Here is an 18,393-nt window from a genome sequence, read left to right as displayed (position 1 = left end):
CAATAGAATTGTTTTGCCTCCAATAAGGAATAATGATATCTTTGTTAGGAAGTATTGTTGTAGAACTACAAAGAAAAAAATAAATCATTTTTAAAAATTAGAATAATTTGTTCATAATTGAGTCTATGGAAGATGGTCTTACCATGATTCAGAACTTTCTGGATGATGGGTTTTTTGAATAACCAATCCCATACCTGTGTATGATTTCACTATTTCTTGATACAGTGTGGTTTTTATTCTTGTTCCTGTTTTTTTCAGACACTGTTATACTGTCAATACATTACACTGCTTTTCTTTTGTATATATATATTCATCTACAATGTATGTACAAAAATTATATTTTCATTTATATTCGGATATTTATTAGTTTTAGTGGTAAAATCAGGGGCACATTGATATTTGGATGCAACACATTTCGTGCTGTTGTTGCTCCATACCATAGTTTACCTATGCCCATTAGCACAAGTGTCTCTTCGACTAAGGTGAAAAAGAATATAAATAAATCTTTTAAATTTCATTTTAATATTTGTTTCAGGAGAAATTACGTATGGAGGTAGAGTAACGGACGCATGGGATCAGAGATGCCTACGCACAATCTTAAGAAGGTTCTTTTCTCCAGAAACACTTGAAGATAACTATTGCTATTCCACTTCAGGTAAACAAAACGATTTGTCTTTCTAATTAGCCTGACAGGTTAATTCATTATAGCATAAAAGATCAAGGAAGACATTTATGAGCTTACACATAATGAGTTCCATGAGCACTAGAAGGCAGGAGTTCTCTGGTCAAATTTAACAATATTAGAAGTCACCTTACATTTCTCTGACCATATAAAAGCACAACGTCATTAGAAGAGTTTTGTAGAGACCATGAAATGCAAGAATGCTCTTATGAGGATATTTTCTTCTTTGCTCTTGTGGATTATAAACATAGAAGTTCTTCTGTTGTGGCAATATTTGATTAAATACAAGCTTGGGAAAATGGTTGTAGTAATTGTAGTAATAAGCCCTGATGTGGCAGATACATTAGATAGCTTCAAGAAAGGGCTGGATGGCTTTTTCACAAGTGAGGAAATACAGGGTTATTGGAATTAGCTCTTAGTACAAGTAGAGCCAGGGACTGGTCCAATTGCCATATTAGAGTCATTTTACAGCAAATTATAGAGGTTTCAGAAGGGGTTTCTTGCCTTCCTTTGGATCAACTAGCAGTTACACAGGTTTCATATAGAGATAAAAGGTTAAACTTGATAGATATGTTACTGTGTTTGTTTTTCTAAATTATCAGTAATTAAAAAAAAACAGCATTGTTTTAGCTCACAATAGAAGAATGTGAACCATGCTCTTATACCCTTGCCCATTGCCTTCAGGGCAATATATATTATGAAATGCTAAAATTTAACCCAAAGCACATTGATGTTATGGAGAACCTTAAATAATCAAACGTAAATGCAAAATGTCAACTTGTATACTGGTCACCATGGCTTTGAAGAGATTTACAAACGTTTTGCAAAATATTGAAAGTAGGAATTCAGAGGAGTATTAACTACTACTATGCCATTTGTGTGGATCTGTGAAAAAAAACAATTGTGCCCCTGAGCCCAACCCTTACTTTTACAGAACAGGTAATGGTCAGTGGTGATATCCTTACCCTATAGCTAATGAGATAAAGTTAAATTTTCTAAATAAAAACGTTAAAAATAGAATATGTATTGTTGCTGTCAAGGAATGTCCCAATTCCAGCTTTACTCATTCATTTTCTCAGGCATAGCTAAAATGTTGAGGGTCCATGTCTGTTTGTATATTATACAATATTATGAAATAAAGCAGATTTTTGCACTAAATAATTATTTATTATGGACAAATAGTGAAGAAAGGTAAATCACATTGATTAAATAAAACCTTTGATCTGCCAATGTGCCTTAACGTTATAGTTTGATACTAAAATGTATGTATTGTAAATGTTTTGTCTGTGCAGTGATGGGTAAAAATGCATCAAATACTTTGTGCACTCATGGGTAAAAATATATCAAACAGTTTACAGCTTACGTTTGAATGGATTTCATATGCCCAACATAGATTTATTTTTGGTAAGTTTCTTGTAAATCACTGTGAGCTATGCTGACAACACAGGATAAATAAGCATTGCTTCATCAGTATGTTGTTTTCATAAATGCTGAGAAGTGTCACTTTGGAAAATAGACATCTGCTTTAATTTAAATAAATACTTAAGATACATCTCACAAGTGGAAATATGTAGCAATAAATAGCACAATTAATTATGCTACGATGCCTGTTGGGTAAAATAGTCTCAGAATTACTTTGATAGTTCCATCCCAATGGATGTTGCTAAAATGCATTATCTTATTCAGATTAAGTGAATAACTTTTCAGTCTTAAGGTCCAGCTATATTTGAACATTTAGAAAAATACTTAATTGCATTTGAAGTTGCATATCTACTTGATTTAACCGGTCTTTATCATTTTGATTATTTTTACATATTTACCAAACTATAGCAGGCAATCAACTGGTTTTCTTTGTTTTAGGGATATATTTCAGTCCAGATGCTGACAGTTTGCAATCTTTCAAAGACTATATTGAAAATCTACCCTTGACTGATGACCCTGAAATTTTTGGAATGCATGAGAATGCCAATTTAGCGTTCCAGGTTTGTGGGTTTGTGTATATACTTGCTTTAATTAAATTATCAACGATTCAACCATTGCTCAAAGCAAAAACCGTGATTTAATCATAATAGTCTGTTAAACAAAGATAATGAGCAGAAGCTGCTTTTGTAGGTCTGTTTAGTGATGATTATTTCTGTTACCCTAAAATGACAATATGCAGTCCCTAATGCTGCTTTTTATTATATATATAACATGTTTTATTATTATTTTTTATGTTTGTAAATCTTATCATTTCCGTTTTAGAGACAGATTACTGTGTGTAAAAAAGATAATTTAGTATTATTATTGCTTAAAGGAACAGTAACACTAAAAAATAAAAATGTTTTAAAATAATTAAAATATAATGTACTGTTGCCCTGCACTGGTAAAAGTTGTGTGTTTGCTTCAGAAAGTCTACTGTAGTTAACAGAAATAGCTGTTGTGTTGCCATGGGGGCAGCCATTTAAATTGAAAAAAAGGAGAAAAGGCACAGGTTACATAAGAAGATAACAGATAACTGTGTAGAATACAATGGGAATCTATGCTACTTATCTGTTATCTGCTTAGTAACCTGTGCCTTTTCTCCTTTTTTCATTTTAAATGGCTGCCCCCATGGCTACACAGCAGGGTATTTATATAAACTGTAGTAGGGTTTATGAAGCAAACACACAACTTTTACCAGTGCAGGGCAATAGTACATTATATATTAATTATTTTTATACACTTTCATTTTTTGGTGTTACTGTTCCTTTAATAGGGACTCGTCGTTGCACATGTGGATCATATATGCCAGATCCAAGCCCACACATATAAACACAAAGGAGTGGGTGCACTGGTGTGAAAAAGGGTCTTCAGAGAGAAGAAAAATATATAATTTGTTTATTGATTTATACAGCCATTACAGTGTGTGAATAAAGGGTTCAAAATTATTGTAGGCTTCAGTGAACTTGCTGGGCTTAGTGCCATTATTTTATTCCTCCTTGATTTTATGTATTATATTATATTTATGTATTCTTATATTATATTCCTAGATTGTATTCTTATTAGGTATTCAATAGCTGAAGAGGCTATTGAAAACATTTTGGTGGCTATTCCTGGTGTTTACACTGCACCTTTCAAGTGGCTTCTTGCTTTTTGATGCTGGAATTTTTCCCAGGGCTAAGTTTTACATGACGTATGGGCACAATGAATTTTGCCTGCCTCTAGACACAATGGGGCTGATTTACTAACCCACGAATCCGAATGGGAAAAATTCCGGAAATGAACATTTTGCGACTTTTTCATATTTTTTGCGTTTTTTCTGTCGCCGTTACGACTTTTCGTAAATTGTCGCCACTTTTTCGTAACCATTACGACTTGCGCGAATTGTCGCAACTTTTTCGTAGCCGTTACGATTTGCTCGTATCTTGTCACGACTTTTTCGTATTGAGCGCTCGTAAACTGCGGGCAAAACTTTCAGACTTAGCATGATTTTGGAAGCCTCCCATAGGACTCAATGGCACTCTGCAGCTCCAACCTGGCCCAAGAAAAGTCACAATACTGAAGCTTGAATGAATCCGAAACTTTCGTACTCGGCGCAAAGGCTACGAAAAAGTCGCGACAATTCGTGCAAGTCGTAATGCAACGAAAAAGTCGCGACATTTTGCGAACCAGTCGTAATGGCTACGAAAAAGTCGCGACAGTTTACGAAAAAATCACAAAATACCGATCATTACGAAGAAAAACGCATTCGGACGCCTTCGGACCATTCGTGGATTAGTAAATCAGCCCCAATGTGTGGTTAATTGGATAATTATAATCTCAAAGCGTGATAAATAGGCCATAAGTTATGGTTTTCTGAAAACTGTATATATACTGTATATATATATATATATATATATATAGTGCTTTATTTACTAATATTGTATTTATGTAGTATGTCCCCTGTATGTGCAATGCACTATGCATAGCAGTAACCAAATATTTGACCTGTATGTTTTAACGATAGGACCACAACTGATATCATCTAAGAGATTAATAGTTAGATTTTCTTTCTTGTTTGCAGCGTAAGGAAACAAATACTTTGATTAATACCATATTAGATGTCCAACCTAGATCCACAACTCAAGGAGGGGGAAAGAGCAATGATGAAATTGTGAGAGAGTTGGCAACGTCAATCCTTTCAAAGCTACCAGGTAATGTCTGTTTTCTTAGCATTTATGTTAAAATGCCAATGTCAATTGCTTGTTGACCCTGCCACTTATTCTCATGATGTTCCAGCATATTTGGTGCACATAAAATATCTATCTTGATTGCTGAAAGGTGCACTGCGTTCCACAAGCCTTTCCTCTTACTCCAGAACTTGAACATTTAGGGCTCTCCTAAAATAAAGTGGAATAGAAGTGTACACCGGAGGGCATGCTCTGAACTTTTGCCTATAAAAGACTGCAAATGCTACTGTGCATTACTATATGTATTTAAATATAATTTCATATACAGTGGAGGAAATAATTATTTGACCCCTCACTGATTTTGTAAATTTGTCCAATGACAAAGAAATGAAAAGTCTCAGAACAGTATCATTTCAATGGTAGGTTTATTTTAACAGTGGCAGATAGCACATCAAAAGGAAAATCGAAAAAATAACTTTAAATAAAAGATAGCAACTGATTTGCATTTCATTGAGTGAAATAAGTTTTTGAACCCCTACCAACCATTAAGAGTTCTGGCTCCCACAGAGTGGTTAGACACTTCTACTCAATTAGTCAACCTCATTAAGGACACCTGTCTTAACTAGTCACCTGTATAAAAGACACCTGTCCACAGAATCAATCAATCAAGCAGACTCCAAACTCTCCAACATGGGAAAGACCAAAGAGCTGTCCAAGGATGTCAGAGACAAAATTGTAGACCTGCACAAGGCTGGAATGGGCTACAAAACCATTAGCAAGAAGCTGGGAGAGAAGGTGACAACTGTTGGTGCGATTGTTCGAAAATGGAAGGAGCACAAAATGACCATCAATCGACCTCGCTCTGGGGCTCCACGCAAGATCTCACCTCGTGGGGTGTCAATGATTCTGAGAAAGGTGAAAAAGCATCCTAGAACTACACGGGAGGAGTTAGTTAATGACCTCAAATTAGCAGGGACCACAGTCACCAAAAAAACCATTGGAAACGCATTACACCGCAATGGATTAAAATCCTGCAGGGCTCGCAAGGTCCCCCTGCTCAAGAAGGCACATGTGCAGGCCCGTCTGAAGTTTGCCAATGAACACCTGAATGATTCTGTGAGTGACTGGGAGAAGGTGCTGTGGTCTGATGAGACCAAAATAGAGCTCTTTGGCATTCACTCAACTCGCTGTGTTTGGAGGAAGAAAAATGCTGCCTATAACCCCCAAAACACCGTCCCCACCGTCAAGCATGGGGGTGGAAACATTTTGCTTTGGGGGTGTTTTTCTGCTAAGGGCACAGGACAACTTATTCGCATTAACGGGAAAATGGACGGAGCCATGTATTGTGAAATCCTGAATGACAACCTCCTTCCCTCTGCCAGGAAACTGAAAATGGATCGTGGATGGGTGTTCCAGCACGACAATGACCCAAAACATACAGCAAAGGCAACAAAGGAGTGGCTCAAGAAGAAGCACATTAAGGTCATGGAGTGGCCTAGTCAGTCTCCGGACCTTAATCCAATAGAAAACCTATGGAGGGAGCTCAAGCTCAGAGTCGCACAGAGACAGCCTCGAAACCTTAGGGATTTAGAGATGATCTGCAAAGAGGAGTGGACCAACATTCCTCCTCCTAAAATGTGCGCAAACTTGGTCATCAATTACAAGAAACGTTTGACCTCTGTGCTTGCAAACAAGGGTTTTTCCACTAAGTATTAAGTCTTTTTTTGTTAGAGGGTTCAAAAACTTATTTCACTCAATGAAATGCAAATCAGTTGCTATCTTTTATTTAAAGTTATTTTTTCGATTTTCCTTTTGATGTGCTATCTGCCACTGTTAAAATAAACCTACCATTGAAATGATACTGTTCTGAGACTTTTCATTTCTTTGTCATTGGACAAACTTACAAAATCAGTGAGGGGTCAAATAATTATTTCCTCCACTGTAGCTTAACTTGCATGCATAGGGATATAGATATTACAGTTTATTAATATTACAGATAGGGACACCAGAGGATGGAGCTCCCAGCCCTGCAGAGTTCAAAGTCTAAGTAGGATGGTAACCTTAAGTCATAAATAGTAGGGTAATATATGCAGCCATTCACATTAGCAATTGGTAAGATTGAATTGATACTAGTTACCATCTGTGCCTGCCCATCTACCCTAAAGCAGTTTTATTCCCTGTGGAAACATTACCTAACAGTGAGATCTCAAATATAAATCTTCTGTTAATAAATATGTATGGATAAACTGTATATTTAAACATTGACTATATTTTTAGATAAACTGGATATGGAAGTTGCATCAGAGATGCTGTTTGTAAAAGATGCAAAAGGACGAGTTAACTCACTCACCACTGTACTTGGGCAGGAAGTTGATCGGTTTAATAAACTTCTTAAAGTGCTTAAAGTAAGTGTCAAAGCTGATTAAAATGATTAATTGTGTGCTTGTAATATAAAAACGCTTTCATATTATATAAACTATGTATCAAGGTGAATGGCTGCAGACCATTACAGCTTCATCTTCTTTAATGAATTTTTAATTGATATTTTTGGAAATAAGCCACAATACATCAAATAACACTTGCCATGTAGTGTTCTATTTCAAAATTAAATGACATGCAGTATCATAACTCATATCAGCATACTTTTAAGGGTCAATTTAGCCAAAAATAAAAATTTTAAGTGGTCTCAGTAACTGTACTGTATTTTTCTTACCATGTAATGTTTATCTAATGAATGTTTATTAAATATCGTGTCTCTGTGATACCATATCAATGGGCAACTGCAAAGTCAGGCAGATAGTGTCAGTCTCACTGGTATCAGCCTATTATTCAATAGTTATGTAAGTACTGAGTACCAGTAAGCCATATCAGTCTACCTACAGGCTGTCTGGCATTTACAGAGTAAATCCATTTTTGTAAGCTGAAGGGAAGCTGATTTCAGAGCTGAGCCATATGGTCTGGAGCTCTTCTGTGGCCTCCAGACATAAAAAGCATTTAATAATTAAATATTTAAATAAAATAAACACATATTGCTAACCATTTAACAATTATGGAGGAAATATCGTATTGGCGATCCGAAAGTCACAACATTTTCGTATCCAAATGATCATAAACGGCGGGAAAACCTTTCTGACTTTGATCCTTCTGTGCATGATTTTGGAAGCCTCCCATAGGACTCAATGGCACTCTGCAGCTCCAACCTGGCCCAAGGAAAGTCACAATACGATGCTTGAATAAATCTAAAACTTTTGTACTCAACGCAACAATACGATTTTGTTGCGTACTTTTTGACTCACAGTACGAAAAACTCACGCAAATTAGTGAAAAAATCGTTGAAAATACGCAAGGTATGGAAACTAAGAAAAAATATGATTTTTTTTGTATTCGGAGGCAATCGTACTTTGATAAATTGGCCCCCATATGTTGTCCACTATCATACCATACTCAGAAACTGGATGCTATATTTTGCCTTAATTTTAAACACAGCCCTGTGCAGGAGGTGTGCAGCCATGCATAAGGTGTCAACAGGAAATATTCACAGCAACACTTGGGGGCACATTTACTAATCCACGAATCCGAATCACGAATGGGAAAAAATCGTATTAGAAATGAAAATTTCGTAAGATCGCAAATATCACGAAAATGCTTACAAAAAAATCGTATTAGTCATGATAATATCATATTGGTGATCCGAAAGTCACAAAATTTTTGTACCGAACAATTGTAAATTGTTCAATTTTTTCGTGCAAACGTCCGAAAAAGTCGTGCGGCGTACGAAAAAGTCGTGTGCCGTACGAAAAAGTCGTACAGACGCCCGAAAGAATCGGCGAAAATACACTCGGAGCGTTCGCATGAACGCTCGAGCGTTCGTGCTTTTGTAAATGTAACAAAAAATGTTAATTCAGCACGTAGAATGGCACAGGGCTGCAGGAATGTTACTAACCAATTCACAAACTAATATTTTCCCTTACATCCTGTAAGGCATGGCATTGCAATCACTATGAAATCAAGTTATAAACACAGGATTTATAGTGTACATGCCCATTAGAGACTGTATGAAATCTAATTCTGTATGAAATAAAGTTTTCAGTATTCAGTATTTAACAGTAGACTGTGAAGCTGTACAGCAAACAAAAGTCAGAATGCTAGGTAAAGACTTTTTTTTGTTCCTTTTAAATTATTTAGAAATGCAAAAGCTATTTTGCAAATTAATATTTCTCCTGCATTGCATTTTGTTTTTCATTATTGTAGAATTCTTTAGAGACACTGAACAAAGCCATTGCAGGTCTTGTGGTGATGTCTGAGGAAATGGAGAAAATATACAAAAGTTTCCTCAACAGTCAAGTTCCAACTTTGTGGTCTGATGCTGCATATCCCTCTCTGAAGCCCTTGGGATCCTGGGTAAAAGATCTAGTAATGAGAATATCTTTTATTGATGTAAGTACTTCAGTATGGTTTTTGTTTTCTCTTGCACATTAGGTTTCTTTTCTGTCTTATAGGTATGGCAATAATATTTCCATTTCAATAAAGCTAATATTCAAAAAGGTGGAATTCATCGTCATTTTTTGTTACTTACTTTCACTACATGAGTGCTTTTTCATTCTGCACAAAAAGGCAGATGTCTTGTAGATAACAATAACCAATCCTTTGAAAAAATGGTGGCACTGTATGTTATGTAAAATAGCATATAAATCATTTCATAGCCAAATCATGAATATCCCATGATTATAATTTATAAACCATTGAAAAAAGCAAACCCTTGGTTCATTTATGAAAAGTTTAGTAAATAATGTAAGACTTATTCAGTAAAGGGGGCACTGTAAATGTTTGCGTTCTTGCAATTCACAGCAACCATCAGATGTAAGTGTCTAGTAAGTGCTGCCTGTGGGTTAATCCTGGTGACTTTTATTGAACCAATCAGATGATCCACTTATATCATGATAAAACTGCACATTTGAAATTAAATAAGCATACTATTGAAACAAACACAGGAAGGAGCAGTTATGTGACCAAACTCAGATAATTATGTAAAGTCCTGTTAAATAATCACTGCAACACCGTTTGAAGTATACAGTATAGTTATTTTGTATATTAACTTTACTTTTTTTTTCAGGCCTGGATTCGAATTGGTCAGCCAAAATCTTTTTGGATATCAGGTTTATTTTTCCCCCAAGGATTTTTAACAGGTAACAGATTACAGGCCAGTAGCATAATTAGAGGTCAGACGCCCCCCTTGCAAACAAATTTGGGGGGCCACCCCCTCAGAGGACTAATAAAGTACACTTTGTCTGACATAGTTATATCATAACATAATTCTAAGCAACTTTTCAATATGAAATAATTAAAAATTTGTAGTGCTTTAAACGTTATTTGTAAATGTAATTGCTATTAAGCAGCATTTGCTGAACTCCTGGTTGTTACATTTTAAACAATGTTGCAAAGGTCTTGCTTCTCCAGCAAGGCAGGTCTGTCAGTCTGCTGCCTTGTGTTACAGTGTTTCAACAGTCTGAGCCACCAGGGCAGAGAACAGAAAAGGACAGACAAGCACTGCTTCTAATAGCAATTATAAATACAAATAATTCAAAAACCATTACAAACTTGTAATAAATGTATATTGCAAAGCTGCTTAGAATTTTGGTTTCTTTTATTAGGCAAAAAATTATATTTTGACTTGCCTTGTCCTTTAAACAGTAAAAACAAAAATGGCTTTGTGTTCCACTTTATTACAGTTGATCTGGAGCTGTAACAAGGTTCCTGCAGACCTCGGCAGTGGAGCCCTTTGGGGGTCTGTGGGGGACTTAATTACACCACTGTCAGTATACTAGCTCAAGAACATAGTTGATAGACTGAACATTTAATACAGATGCCTGGAAAATTAAAAATATATTATGCAGTATATTATTAAATCCAATGTTATTGCCTAAATGAAACTAACATCAATCTCTAACAAGCATTTGTTTTAATAGGCACCCTTCAGAACCATGCTCGAAAGTATAACTTGGCAATTGATGAGCTTAACTTTCATTACAACGTTCTCCCGCAATACCGTGATCAAGCAACAGTAATAGAAGCCATGAAAACCTTGAAGTTTGGGGAAGAATTACCCATGGATGCAGTGGTACTATATTTTTTATTACAACTATATCAAACCACAAATATTCACAGTAGGGTATTGTACACAACAGGCCCTGTCACTGCTTTTCAACTTTTATTCATTTACCTCAAACTGTAGTTTTTTTCTGGTCTTTGTGTCAGAAAGTAGCATCCTAAAGCTGAGAGGGAATCCCCCAGCCCTGCTAATAGCACAAGCTCCACTATCTAGTTCTCTCAGTCCTTGTATATATTTTTGTACACAAAATGGCTTGTCTATGGCTTCTTTACATTCTTTAAAGAATTATCTTAATTACTTTTTTTTTTAATATAATCTTTATATAAAGCTCCCTTGCCTTCATTTCTTTACTTTCCCCCTTTCTGCCTCCATCTAAGTGGATGCAAGGATATACAGTGGTGTGAAAAACTATTTGCCCCCTTCCTGATTTCTTATTCTTTTGCATGTTTGTCACATTTAAATGTTTCTGCTCATCAAAAATCGTTAACTATTAGTCAAAGATAACATAATTGAACACAAAATTCAGTTTTTAAATGAAGGTTTACGTTATTAAGGGAGAAAAAAAACTCCAAATCTACATGGCCCTGTGTGAAAAAGTGATTGCCCCCCTTGTTAAAAAATAACTTAACTGTGGTTTATCACACCTGAGATCAATTTCTGTAGTCACCCCCAGGCCTGATTACTGCCACGCCTGTTTCAATCAAGAAATCACTTAAATAGGAGCTACCTGACACAGAGAAGTAGACCAAAAGCCCCTCAAAAGCTAGACATCATGCCAAGATCCAAAGAAATTCAGGAACAAATGAGAACAAAAGTAATTGAGATCTATCAGTCTGGTAAAGGTTATAAAGCCATTTCTAAAGCTTTGGGACTCCAGCGAACCACAGTGAGAGCCATTATCCACAAATGGCAAAAACATGGAACAGTGGTGAACCTTCCCAGGAGTGGCCGGCTGACCAAAATTACCCCAAGAGCGCAGTGAAACTCATCCGAGAGGCCACAAAAGACCCCAGGACAACATCTGAAGAACTGCAGGCCTCACTTGCCTCAATTAAGGTCAGTGTTCACGACTCCACCATAAGAAAGAGACTGGGCAAAAACGGCCTGCATGGCAGATTTCCAAGGCGCAAACCACTTTTAAGCAAAAAGAACATTATGGCTCGTCTCAATTTTGCTAAAAAACATCTCAATGATTGCCAAGACTTTTGGGAAAATACCTTGTAGACCGACGAGACAAAAGTTGAACTTTTTGGAAGGTGCGTGTCCCGTTACATCTGGCGTAAAAGTAACACAGCATTTCAGAAAAAGAACATCATACTAACAGTAAAATATGGTGGTGGTAGTGTGATGGTCTGGGGTTGTTTTGCTGCTTCAGGACCTGGAAGGCTTGCTGTGATAGATGGAACCATGAATTCTACTGTCTACCAAAAAATTCTGAAGGAGAATGTCCGGCCATCTGTTCGTCAACTCAAGCTGAAGCGATCTTGGGTGCTGCAGCAGGACAATGACCCAAAACACACCAGCAAATCCACCTCTGAATGGCTGAAGAAAAACAAAATGAAGACTTTGGAGTGGCCTAGTCAAAGTCCTGACCTGAATCCTATTGAGATGTTGTGGCATGACCTTAAAAAGGCGGTTCATGCTAGAAAACCCTCAAATAAAGCTGAATTACAACAATTCTGCAAAGATGAGTGGGCCAAAATTCCTCCAGAGCGCTGTAAAAGACTCGTTGCAAGTTATCGCAAACGCTTGATTGCAGTTATTGCTGCTAAGGGTGGCCCAACCAGTTATTAGGTTCAGGGGGAAATTACTTTTTCACACAGGGCCATGTAGGTTTTGATTTTTTTTCTCCCTAAATAATAAAAACCCTAATTTAAAAACTGCATTTTGTGTTTACTTGTGTTATCTTTGACTAATAGTTAAATGTGTTTGATGATCAGAAACATTTTGTGTGACAAACATGCAAAAGAATAAGAAATCAGGAAGGGGGCAAATAGTTTTTCACACCACTGTATGCCTTACTAACTCTATTAACCATTGCTCTGTTCTCTTTTACTTATTTTCCATACTGCCTCAGTTTTAATATCATTGTATTATTGGCATGCCTAAAATAATAATAATAATTATAATACGGAGGAAAATTATATGAAAAATTCTTCATGATAAATTTTCAAGAAATATAATCAAATTCCCTTGGGACATCAATAAAACCCAAAATGTTTAGCAGAATGAAAGAAAATGTAATTCTAAGCAACGTTCCATTATATATTAATTATACATTTACAGCAGTTTAGAGTTGTTTGTTATTGAATAATGAATAAACTCTGTAAAGCATTGTGGAATATATCTATACAGGTATGGCTATCTTTCGTAGACTCCATTTTAATCTATGTTTAAATGATTTTTTAGTAGATATGGCGCAGATTTACTAAATTTGACTAAATTTGTTTTCCCAAATGTGTGATATTTGCTAAAAAAGTTGCAAGGAAGAGTCACTGTGAGAAAAGTATTCAAAAAAACTCAACTTTTTTGAATTGTTGCTGCGAAAATCCCGACTCTTAAGAATAGTTGATTCGACAATTCAAAAAAGTCAAGATTTTCGGACAAATCCCAGTGAAATCTCTAAAGTTTCAAGACAAAAGAAAGCACTTCTACATGAACTCAGAAAGTTTAATCTGCCAAATTGTCAAATTCAGATTTTTAGCCGTTTAGACAACATCTCTGCAACATTTTCAAAAAAAATCTGAATCGAGTTTAAAATAAAAAAATGATGAGCCCCTTAAATTATGGAGGTAAATTACTGAAAGAAGACTTATCTGGCAGACACCAGGTCCTGAGCTTTCTGGATAACAGGTCCCATACCTATACATGTTAATGAATGCAGATAAGGAGGTTGCTTAGAATTATTTTTTTCTTTCATTATGCAAAAAACAAGCAGTTTTGGGTGGAGATTCCCTTTAACATTCCACCAAGCGTTTCACCAAACTACAGTATATTCTAAAATGAATACTGACATAATTCCAAGTTGATAGGGCCAGAATCAGGTCAAGCTGACTTGATTCAGAAATGCTTCTAACAATGCCATGTCCTATGCACACAGTCACATTTGCAGAATGCTATATATTGTGACGTACTGCAGCTCATCTGTGGCAGTGTAAGGGTGATGCTTTAATTATTGTCTTAAAGGAATACTGTTATGGGAAAACATGTTTTTTCAAAACACATAAGTTAATAGAGCTTCTCCAGCAAAATCCTGAATTGAAATCCATTTTTCAAAAAAACAGATTTTTTTATATTTAATTTTGAAATTTCACATGGGGCTAGCCGTATTCTTCATTTTGCAGCATGCTACAGCCATGCAACCTGTGCTCCCACCAGCCAATCAGTAGAACAATGGGAATTTAGTAAGACAGCAGCTCCCAGTAGATATCAGAATAGCCTTCAATAGTAAGAAATCCACGTCGGACTTGGGTGAAAACTGTCAAACCTAAGTAGCTGGTTACGATCAGTAGGTTTTGTATATATACGTGTCTGAAACTTATTGTCACATTTGGTGACTTCAACATCTAGGAATACAATTTTTTTTCATATATACATATATACATTATCCTATATGGTAAAGCTTACCCACTGAGTTTTTAAAGCAGAATAATGTTTCAAGAATAACATTTTAAATGGTAAAGTACATGTGTTGTAAGGCTACAGAGCCCAGGTTTTCACCTATAATAGTTAACAGGCTCAATATTGTCTTACCTTATTATATACATGATTTACTTCCTTCCTTGGCAAGCTTCTATTTGACTAAATTCAACCTTTTCAAAACAGTAATATGTAGTGACCGGGCTTAGTTTGTATATTATATGTGTGTCATTAACCTAATCAATAATTATTATTTCAATGTATAGTTACCAGCTCCTGAAGATGGTGTTCTGGTGCATGGGATGTACATGGATGCTTGCCGCTGGGATGATGAAGCCATGGTTATAGAGGATGCTTTGCCAAGGCAAATGAATCCTATGTTACCAGTAATCCACTTTGAGCCTCACCAAAACTACAACCCAAGTGGAGACTTATACCAAGCTCCACTCTACAAAACCAGCGCTAGGGCAGGGACCCTGTCAACCACAGGTATAGTATCAGACAAGAGACTTGTGAGACAATGTCAATATTTTGTTATGCCTGGATTTTTAATAACCCCTAAACAATGGCTTCAATGCATGGATTTATTTCTGGGATGAAAATTTAATTATTGTATGTTATACATATATGTATATGGGACAAATTATATTTATAAAATTTGCAGTAGTGGTTGTCTATAGCTTATAATGAAGGCACATGATTTAAAACAAAAATAACAATTCTACATAATAATACAGTACAGTACCTTAAATCTTCTAAAAAAAATATAACCATTCATTAAACCCAATAAGAATATTTTGCCTCTAAAACGATCAATTATATCTTAATTAAGGGCCAATTAAATGTAAAATGTTATATAATTATATTTATATACCAGAATGAAATGAATAAAATGTATATAATACATAGATATACAACATTTTATTTTCATATCACATTAAATATAATTATATATTTTTCTATGATATAATTCATAGATTTTAAAATACAGTACTATAAGTACCATTTTGTAGTGACTGGGGAGTCCTTTCTTTAGTGCTGGCCTTCAGCAATATTTTCCTTATAGACACCAGCTTTTTTCAATACATTTCTGTCTCATACCCTACAGCAGTGCTGTCCAACTGACCCCCCTCTGTGTGGCCCCCCCACCTGTCTGACTGCTTTGATGGCTTACCTTTGTGTAAGCTTTAAATGGTATCAATACTAAGATTAACTGGCCCCCTGCATGGTTCTCACCTCAGATTCAGGCTGTAATCCCCCTGTATTGTTTAAAAATGTAATCCCCTGTGTTGTTTACACCTTTTAATACCTGCATTGTTCAACCCCTGCAATGTTCACACCTCAGGCTGTAATCATCCCCATTGTTCACCTGTTCACACCTCAGACTGCCTGGACTATGCTGCCTGTGTGTGTGGCACACACAGGGAGCATAGGGTAGGCAGAGTATAGCACACATAGGCAGCATAGGGCAGGGAGGGTATGGCACACAAAGCCAGCATAGGGCAGGTAGAGTATGGCACACACAGGCAGCATAGGGCAGGTAGAGTATGGCACACACAGGCAGCATAGGGCAGGTAGAGTATGGCACACACAGGCAGCATAGGGCAGGTAGAGTATGGCACACACAGGCAGCATAGGGCAGGGAGGGTATGGCACACACAGGAAGGGTAGGGCAGGCAGAGCATGGCACACACAGGAAGGGTAGGGCAGGCAGAGCATGGCACACCCAGGCAGCATAGGGCAGGCAGAGTATGGCACACACAGGCAGCTAAGGGCAGGCAGAGTATGGCACACACAGCCAGCATAGGGCAGGGAGGGTATGGCACACACAGGAAGGGTAGGGCAGGCAGAGCATGTCACACACAGGCAACTAAGGGCAGGCAGAGTATGGCACACACAGGCAGCATGGGGCAGGTAGAGTATGACACACACAGGCAGGGTAGGGCAGGCAGAGTATGGCACACACAGGCAGGGTAGGGCAGGCAGAGTATGGCACACACAGGCAGGGTAGGGCAGGCAGAGTATGGCACACATAGGCAGCATAGGGCAGGCAGAGTATGGCACATAGGCAGTATAGGACAGGCAGAGTATGGCACACTCAGGCAGCATAGGACAGGCAGAGTATGGCACACACAGGCAGGGTAGGGCAGGTAGAGTATGGCACACACAGACAGCACAGGACAGGCAGAGAGCTGCCTGTGTGTGCCATACTCTGCTTGCCCTATGCTGCTTGTGGGAGGTGAACCTGGCTGGGGTTTGTTGTGGGAGTTTGTTAGCAGTTGGAAATAGCCATTAAATGGTCCCTAAGGTGTGTGATTATGTACTGAGGGTTGCTGCGCTATCCACAGGGGAGGAGGAGGCATATGGAATGTAAGGGTATATCTTAATATGACATAATATAATTCTTTCACATATGAATGGCGGTTGATATCCCCACAGTAAGGACCAAGCAATTGGGATTTTGCTGTGCTACCACCATTGTGATAAAATAGGTGTGGTTTGAAGTGGGTGTGGTTTCAAAAAGGGGAGTGGTCTAAACTGGCTTCCATTAGCGGCACTCCAACATGTATGCTAGAGAAATTCCGGCCCTCGGCACCGCAGAAGTTGGACAGCACTGCCCTACAGCATTCTAGATAGTTTTAAGTGTTAATTGCCCTAAATCAGCTCTGTCCAACTTCTGCTGTGCCGAGGGCCAGAATTTCTCTAGCATACTCTAGCATACATGGTGGAGGGCCGCTAATTGAAGCCAGTTTTGACCACTCCCCTTTTTGAAACCATACCCACTTCAAACCACACCTATTACACAACGGTAAGCCATCAAAGCAGCCAGACAGGTGGGGGGCCACACAGAGGGGGGCCGCCAGTTGGACAGCACTGCCCTAAATAACACATTTGTTATTACAGAAATGTTTCATTGTTTGCGCTATTTTATAGTCCATCACTAGGGACAAGACCAGCACAGTGGAATTTGGTGCAGCCAGAACAGCAACCTAAATGTCTTCTTAGTATTTAAAATACTAATATAATGCCAAACTGGCATAACCCCATAATTTGCACAATTCTACATGGACATTTCAGGTTTACGGTGACTCTTTAAGCCTCAACATAAGATGCTACAATGTTATGTGGAAACTGCCGATCATAATCATCTTTGTTTTTTTCCCCAGGTCATTCAACTAACTTTGTTGTTACTGTGCTTTTACCATCAAACCGACAAAATGATTACTGGATATCCAAAGGTTCAGCCTTGCTTTGCCAATTAAATGACTGAGTACAGTGAAGAACAGCTTGAAACAATTTTTAGTTCTTTAAACCTTGCCAAATTTATATTTTGAAAATGTTGAAAGTGTTTTTCTGATGTTTTATGTAATTTTAAATTATATTATAAACTTTATTGCAATGGTACCAGAATTTCTTTTACCTAAACCTGAGCATCATGTGTAGAGACGTGGTGATGACATAGCCCAGCACATTTGTTGTATATGTTCTGTCTCTCCTTTAGCATGGCACTATTTATAAAAATACAGGGAATCTTGCTGTTAACATACTTGCTGTTAACATACTAAAAGTTAACCTTCAGGTTACCTTTTAGTATGTTATAGAATGGCATATTCTTACCAACTTTTTACTTGGCCTTCATTTTTTATTTTTGATAGTTTTTGAATTATTAGCCTTCTCTTTGTGACTCTTTCCAGCTTTCAAATGGGGGTCACTAACCCCAGCAGCCAAAAGACTATTGCTCTGTGAGGCTTCAATTTTATTGTCATTGTTACTTTTGTTTTTGTTACCTCTTCAAAGCAGGAATCTGCCACAGTTCACGACATGTGTTTAAA

At 37.2% G+C, this 18,393-nt stretch overlaps 1 protein-coding gene across 3 annotated transcripts in view; it reads left to right on the top strand.

The window, feature by feature from the left end:
• Nucleotides 1-17,954, top strand: part of dnah6 (dynein, axonemal, heavy chain 6) — a 158,292-nt gene extending 140,338 nt beyond the window's left edge. For all 3 annotated transcript variants that reach the window (XM_031903411.1, XM_031903410.1, XM_031903413.1), the window contains 9 exons: nucleotides 536-655; nucleotides 2,543-2,664; nucleotides 4,707-4,836; nucleotides 7,090-7,217; nucleotides 9,064-9,249; nucleotides 9,926-9,998; nucleotides 10,779-10,930; nucleotides 14,827-15,049; nucleotides 17,728-17,954. In XM_031903411.1, the coding sequence (XP_031759271.1) occupies nucleotides 536-655; nucleotides 2,543-2,664; nucleotides 4,707-4,836; nucleotides 7,090-7,217; nucleotides 9,064-9,249; nucleotides 9,926-9,998; nucleotides 10,779-10,930; nucleotides 14,827-15,049; nucleotides 17,728-17,831 (1,238 nt within the window). In that variant the 3' untranslated portion in view covers nucleotides 17,832-17,954. The remainder of the gene's footprint in view (nucleotides 1-535; nucleotides 656-2,542; nucleotides 2,665-4,706; nucleotides 4,837-7,089; nucleotides 7,218-9,063; nucleotides 9,250-9,925; nucleotides 9,999-10,778; nucleotides 10,931-14,826; nucleotides 15,050-17,727) is intronic.
• The last annotated feature ends 439 nt before the right edge of the window (nucleotides 17,955-18,393 follow it).

Source organism: Xenopus tropicalis, chromosome 1 (genome assembly GCF_000004195.4).
Source record: "Xenopus tropicalis strain Nigerian chromosome 1, UCB_Xtro_10.0, whole genome shotgun sequence".
NCBI lineage: Eukaryota > Metazoa > Chordata > Amphibia > Anura > Pipidae > Xenopus > Xenopus tropicalis.
This window is presented reverse-complemented; position numbering and strand designations above follow the sequence as displayed.